Here is a 7603-nt window from a genome sequence, read left to right as displayed (position 1 = left end):
AAAAGACTCAGAAACCAGCATTATCGATAATAATGATATTGAGAGGGAACATTACAACGTGGCTGCTCAGTTCAAAACGAAATTAGAGTTATTTCTTCTCAAAAATCACCGATATTTTCATAGGATTTTCAAATAATTTCCTTAAACAATAGTTTACATGGAAGAAAGTGAATATTTTTGATATGTGAGTAAAAAAAATATTTTGGTTACTTTTTGTTTGATGATTGATGATATGTACTTCGTACAAAGCATTGATATATTTTAAATATTCTTGAAAAAAAAACCTACCAAAAATCATTACAAAAGAGGTAAAACTATAATTTCGTGGAAGTTGCCGTACAGTGCTGCTAAGATGCATCTTTAGTGCTGCCATATACTTATTTCCTTAGAAAAAAAGGAGAAAAAGGTGAATGTATTTGGTCATCACAGGAGTACCAGAGGAAAAATGAATGGGTACCAAGTTTGACAGATACGCGAAAAACCACGTGGTGGTAATTCCTCTTAATTCCCAGATATTAACATTAATGTTATTCATTGGATTTAAAGAATATGCCGCAGTAGAGAGGTTGAAAAGTAGTTCTTTTGTATTAACCACATATTACCGTCTATGGTTTGGGAGACGTCAACGCAACAAATTGTAAACAATAACAATAGATGTAACAATATAAAACATTTATTTAATAATCCTATGAATTTAATGAGATGGAACAGTATGAAGTCCTTGGTTCTTTGGGAGAAGGTTCATTTGGTAGAGTTTATAAAGCAAAACATTTGACTGGTGGGCAAATTGTAGCCCTCAAAGTTATTAGTAAGGTAAAAGTATTATTTTCTCTTAGAATATTAAGATACTCACCAACATTTTCCTAGCGAGGACGGTCATTGAAAGAAATCAAGGATTTAAGAGGAGAATTTGAGATACAACGATATCTTCACCATCCAAATATAATACAAATGCTAGATTCTTTTGAATCTGACAATGAAGTGAGTAGAAGTGCTAACCCTTTGTGAAAAATTAAAATTATCTACTATGCAGTATTGGCAAAGATACGTTTCGATAAAGTAGATATCTAAAGCCAGGATCAGAAATAAAATCTCAACAGTTAAATAAAGATAGTATGATGCAGTCATTTGAACAATTTCCTTTTCAACAATACTCTGAGGGAAGAGGGGTACAAGTAGGCTTGTTAAAAATGATTTACTCTAGATAATCTAAATTCTCAGTATTTTGTAGAAAACAGGAATGATATATTATTATAATTTTATTTTGAATTACACTTCTTACCCTCCAAAAGTGGAAAAGAAAGTATGATGTAGATGCCAAAAACATAGATTTTAAGAGGTGGATGATGTACTCTCCTCTTCTTTCTAATAGGACTTTCATTGTTTGTGAAGGGAAAAACTTTGTCGTCTCCTCTTTGACTGCCATTAATTCTTTATGCATTTCTTTCTAACACATTGATATTACATCCTGAGATATTGACCTGCCAGCACTGTATATATATTTGAGTTATCTTGAGTCTATGAACTCATACAATTATATCAAAATGCATATTTTTCAGATAGTTGTGATAACAGAATTTGCACATAAAGCATTGAACACTATCCTTGGAGAATGTGGATATTTAGCAGAAGACCATGTTCAAAAGATAGTGTGGGATCTTGTTTCTGCTTTATATTATTTACATTCACATCGTGTACTCCATAGGTATAATTGATAGTTAATTTCAATCTAAGTAATCTACAAATATGTGTTTTTAAGGGATTTGAAGCCTCAAAATATACTTCTAGATACTAAAAATCATGCAAAACTGTGTGATTTTGGATTTGCAAGAAATATGAGTACAGGCACTCATGTTCTAACTTCTATAAAAGGTAAGAAGATTCAAGGATGAGAAAATGGTGTAACATAAATTAAATACTATTATTTTATAGGTACCCCTTTGTATATGGCTCCTGAATTGATAGATGAGTTGCCATATGATCATAATGCTGATTTATGGTCACTTGGTTGTATTATATATGAACTATTAGTAGGAGCACCACCTTTCTGTACATCATCAATACTTCACCTTATAAGGCTCATTAAACATGAGCAAATTCAGTGGCCCTCATTTTTAAGCAGTATTTGTATATCATTCCTTAAGGTTTGTGGGTTGATTGATTAGTTGAGAAACCAAAATTTTATTTTTGTACAATACAACTTTTTTAGGGACTTTTGCAAAAGGACCCAAAGAAAAGATTTAGTTGGACTGAAATTTTGAATCATCCTTGGATAAAGGGTAATATACTTATATTAGAAGATGATCTCACGATGCCTCTCACAAAAACATTATCTATCAATACTATGACTCTGAAAGATATTCAAAGGAAAGAACGTGTAAACCAAAAATCTGGTGAAAAGTAAGTGTTTTAACATAAGATTTTGTATATCTTATTTTTTTACTATGTAGGTTACCTGAAGAAAATGAACAGAAAAAGATTGATCAAAAACTACAAAATGAATCTAAAAAAACTGATTGCGAAAAGTTGGATGCGGAAAATAATAATGCAGAAATTAGTGATAAGATGGACCAACTATCATTAGATTCAAAAGAAGAAGATGTAAATGCCAAAGAAATACAAATTGAAGAATCTCAAAATAAGCTAAAAGAAAAAGATAATACTAATATAGAATCAGATTCAGAAAGCAGTAAAAGTGAAAATAGAGGTGAAGTAATGTTTCTGATAGAAAATTATTCTTTTTGTTATTTCTTTTTTTTCCGCTTGAAATATTTTAACTAATTTAAAAAAAATTGAATGAAAAAATAACCAATATAATTACATTTATGATTAGTTGGAATTGTGAAAAATAATTTTTAAAATTTTTTGTTCTTTATTGTATTCGTTTTTTAGTTACTCCTTTAAAATTTTCCGAAGAAACACATCCGATCCAAACTGAAGAATGGAGTGTGTTTTTAATGAAAGCTACTGCAGAAATTATGGGACAAGAATTAGCATATTTGACTCAACCTCATCTAACCAGTATTTTAGTCTCACCATTGAAAAACTCTACTACAAGTCCAGAAGTTTTAATTCATATAGCTAAGATTTTGTCCATTCCATTTAGTACGAAGGATTTTTCAAAGAAAACACTTAAAAGTATTATAAAGGTGGGTATGGCCTCGAAGAAACTGCAAAAGAATTGGAAAATTCCGGGCTTTCTCACCTGGTTGCCAACAATAGATCGAATTCGAGCTGAGCCTGAAGTGTAGGGAATGAACTACCTATCTCTACTCCTGATGGCATAAAATTCATATCCAGATAAGAGCAATCTGTTCGGAGAAGTTAAAATCAATGACTGAAAACCTTCTGAAGATGCTTACCACAGTTGAAGGTTAAAAATCGATAAGACCACATCTGGAAAGCCCGAAATTTTCTAAAACATTAAGCATTGAAAAGAAACAGGAAAGGACCCCGCACGTTTAGTACGGGAAATGGCTTTCCGTGAATTTGGCTGAATTTTTGATATGTTGTAGTTCTTGATGAACTGATCAGAAAAGTCCTTAGCCACAAAGCTCAAAAATGGACAGTTTTCGAGATATAGAGCTTTGAAAATGGATTTTTTGCAATTGATTTTTCTTCTTATTTTTGAGATGATTTGTGATTGTGTTACGTTCGTTGATATAGTTTTATGTTATCAAATCCTTAATTTTGCCCTCGATTCGATTCATAATATTCTAAATGATTTCCTGCGATTGCTAATATAATTTTAAAAGTTTTTTGTATATTATCATTATTGTTATTATTATTATGAATGTTACTCTCATTATTATATTGTTTTTGATTGATCTACTCATTCATTTTGCCAACGATAATATTATTAGATAGTATTCATTCGTATGTGTGAAGTTCAAAAAGTTCATAGAAAAAAAAATTATTTTCAAGAATTCGTGGGTTAATATCGGAAGTTCCATTCATAGTTAGCTTCTTACAGTTGGACTTCTATATTCTACCCGCATAGTACTATATTGCATCAAAACTGCAGACATTTTCACGGATTCGTTTGTCTGTGAGATGCTATCATCAATTTCGAGACATTCTGAGGAAAATGTCTTGGCACCCCATTGTCAGATTATCGAGATTTGTGAGAAACTAATCACATATCATATGTAAATGACATCAATAGTGATCACAATTGTTATCCCTGAGGATATATGATTATGATTTTCCCATTTTCCCCCATTACAGCTCGCGATGCCTGGTTATGAACATTTCGGCTAACATATTTGATATTATTGGACATCAGATATTCAGTTATTATGGTCTCTCTTAAAAAAATCTCACAATATTTCGTTTCTCAGTCATGTGAATTATTTTGGCGTCATCTTGTGGCTTGAAAAGATGTATGGAAGATCTTGGATTTTGTATCTCATTTCATAGCCAGTGTATGAAAAATTATCGATGGCGGTGCCTAATATAACCAAGGAAGATCATTTCTCAGTCGGGTTCTGGCCGCCGAACATCCAAATTCCATCAAAACCAGAAATGAGAACTCCCCGATTGATGAGCACAAACCCCGAAAATTGCAAAAAATCAATTTTCAAAGCTCCATATCTCGAAAACTGTCCATTTTTGAGCTTTGTGGCTAAGGACTTTTCTGATCAGTTCATCAAGAACTACAACATATCAAAAATTCAGCCAAATTCACGGAAAGCCATTTCCCGTACTAAACGTGCGGTGTCCTTTTCACAGGAATACAACTTCTAATTTATTATTTACCTCTTTGATTTCAAGGTCTATCTAGAGGTGAAAGTAGTGCCGAATTTGATATATTCCTCTAAATTGCTGCTTTGTGAAAAGACTACCGATTCCTCCAGATGTACAGAACGATTCAAGCTGTTATCACATTGGAACGAAGAAGATTTAGAAGTGTTGTCTTCCTTTTATATCCTCATTTCACATTTAGTACATCTGGACCAAGAGTTTCTCACACAGTTTTGTGATACGTTGACCATTTTGAACATTTATAATTTATTACGTAAATTTCTCAGTCTATGTGAGTATAAGAATAAAATTTAGAGTATTTTAATTGAAGGAAAAATTAATTTTTCAAGCAAAAAGAAAACCGAGGGTGGTATTAGATGTTGTGAATATTCTTACTTTAATGGTGTGGAAATCTACCCCTTATATGGAGGTAGTGGAGAACATACTGACTAACGATGTTGGGAATGAAGAGAACCCATTTAATTTTGTGAATCTGCTGCGGCATGAGAATGCTCTACTGCGGGAAAGAGTGTGTTATTTTATGTTCTTCTTAGGGAAAAAATCTCCAAAAGTACTTATAATCCTCTGGGATGAAAATATCAAAGAAACTTTGGAAGCTCTTATGTTTGATTCAATAGAAACAGTGAGGAATGTAAGTATTTTTAAAATTTCATATTGATATTTCTCTTACTTAAACCTGGACACCATTCAATTGAAAGATGATTAGATCTAGATTAATGAACAATTCCATAATTTTGGATTCAATAAAAACAATGAGGAATATAATTTTTTTTATAATTTTAAAGATAATTTTTTTTTGACTTGAAATTGGGGACTATTCAATTGAAAGGTGATTAGATTTTGATTTATGGACAAATCCCTAATTTTAATATGTTTGATTTTTACACAGGCAGCTGAAAGATGTGTTGATGAACTGAAAGGCAAAGAATTCTACCAATAATAATAAATCTTCGAATTTTTTATGAGAAACATGTTTTATTCAATAAAAAAAATTATTATATCTTATAAAGGAATATTTTCATCGAAATCCTCATCTCTATAAAGAACTTTCACTTTCTGAAAAGATTTTGGCTTTGAACCTCAGATCTTGAACAAAAAAGGTCCGGTTTTATTACATTGCATAATGTGAGCTTAAAAATATAATTACTCAATTACTGCAGAACAAAGTAATTCATTTGAAATCTCAAAAAGTAGAACATCAAAATAATTCCATGTATTAGTGTATTTTGGTATAAATATCGTCAGAAATTTCAGAGGACATTGAACTACTATACATATTGACGGTTGAAAGGCAAAAGCAACACTTGGTCAAAATGAGTTTTATATAGATCAATAAAATCGCAAGATTTGTCTGTGTCGAATATCTTTCAACCTTCAATATAAATTTATATTCATATACTGTATAGGGAAATGATATCAATCAATTTTGAGCATCGATATATTAAAAAAAGACAATATTCCAAATAAAATAAGGCTACTGCTTATATTTCTCATTAAAGAGAAATAAGTAGCATTTCGTCTAGTAAATACAAACATAAAAAATGGGAAAGGGAAGAAAAACATATAACAAGGTAAATAAAAAGTTCATATTGTATGATACAGACTTCCAGAAGTTGTGTTTTTAAGCAACGTCATTAGTGCCATGTCTTTTTGAGTTACTGTTTTTCTTTTAGCATGAGCAGCTAAAAGATTACATAATCCAAACATATCTACCAAATATATTTCTGCTGCTTCTTGGAGGGCTAACAATGCAGGAACTTGAATACGTAAAGTATTTAGATGTTGCAACAGAATTTCCCGTATAAGTCTTGAGAAGGGCAATCGAGGTATGAGAAGATGAGTAGATCTTTGGTAATGTTTCAGCTCAAAATATTGTTTCCTGCTACATTGTTCCACATGTCCAAATCTTTGAATAGCATATCTTCTATGATTTGTTGTATACTCTTCTGTTACACTTTTTCTCCTCATAGGTATATAACTCTTTCTTTTTGAATCTCGTTTTTTTGGTTTAGTTGTTTGTTGGATTACCATTTGTTGATTTTTAGAAATCTCATCAGATGAACTTTTCGAGCTCACTTCTGATTTAGAAAGAGATGTGTTTTTACTTGAACTAGCTTGTCCTAGCTCCTTATTTTTTTGTGGGGAATTTCTAGTAAGATGAGAGCTCCTTTTGGCATTATTTTTTATTCGAGCCATTATTTGAGGATCCTAATAAATTTGAGCAATTTATTGGTCACATATAATTCAATCACTGGTACTTTAATTTGTTGGAAAGTGTTTAAAATTCTATAAAATCAGAGACAACAATATGAAATCTTGAAAACAGAGGCATAGATCTTGAATTCAGAACCGTTAACGGTTGGATGTTCATCGTGCCTACTTCTACTGACACTCAGTCAAGGTCGAAGATATGGAATATTATTCGGAATCAATGCATTCTAATCAGATCACCTCATCTTTTTTTACCTGATTTTGACTTTATATTTAAATTCCATTCGAAAGATTAGGTATTTTATATTTCATTCGAGAAGAGAAGTAGATCAAATATATCATCGTGAGAGAAGCCGTATCCTAACCTTACATTCGGTTCAGTAGTGTTGGATTTTTTGAATTATTTATGTTTATATATATGCCGAAAAGCTCAAAGTAAGTCGATCTTAATTATTTTCGAAACAAATTTGCGATACATTGGTATTTGAAATAGGTGGTTATGTATTTGAAGCGTTTCCGAGAATTATCAATAACGATTTGAACACCTACACTTTGATCTACGAGTAGGTGTTCTTTCTACAATGTGCCATGTGCCTGACTGGAGGATAGAGGTCATTAAATGTTTGAT

The 7603-nt window shown here is 31.5% G+C and overlaps 1 protein-coding gene across 1 annotated transcript; it reads left to right on the top strand.

Annotated features, from left to right (window-relative positions):
- The first annotated feature begins 602 nt into the window (after nt 1-602).
- Nucleotides 603-5769, top strand: LOC123681062 (serine/threonine-protein kinase fused). The gene is made up of 11 exons (XM_045619253.1): nt 603-813; nt 868-981; nt 1560-1705; nt 1760-1872; nt 1933-2144; nt 2210-2400; nt 2451-2707; nt 2893-3149; nt 4774-5035; nt 5094-5395; nt 5654-5769. The coding sequence occupies exons 1-11, from the start codon at nt 703-705 to the stop codon at nt 5702-5704; spliced, it is 2016 nt and encodes a 671-aa protein (XP_045475209.1). The 5' UTR covers nt 603-702; the 3' UTR covers nt 5705-5769.
- The last annotated feature ends 1834 nt before the right edge of the window (nt 5770-7603 follow it).

The sequence above is a fragment of the Harmonia axyridis genome, chromosome 5 (genome assembly GCF_914767665.1).
Source record: "Harmonia axyridis chromosome 5, icHarAxyr1.1, whole genome shotgun sequence".
Taxonomy (NCBI): domain Eukaryota; kingdom Metazoa; phylum Arthropoda; class Insecta; order Coleoptera; family Coccinellidae; genus Harmonia; species Harmonia axyridis.
Note: the sequence above shows the minus strand (reverse complement) of the source record. Positions and strands in the feature narration are given on the sequence as shown.

Coding starts and splice junctions, on each gene's coding strand:
- LOC123681062 (XM_045619253.1), top strand. CDS start 703: ATGGAACAGTATGAAGTCCTTGGTTCTTTGGGAGAAGGTTCATTTGGT. Junction 2,708..2,892: donor CAGTAAAAGTGAAAATAGAG/GTGAAGTAATGT, acceptor TTCGTTTTTTAG/TTACTCCTTTAAAATTTTCC. Junction 3,150..4,773: donor CACTTAAAAGTATTATAAAG/GTGGGTATGGCC, acceptor TTTGATTTCAAG/GTCTATCTAGAGGTGAAAGT.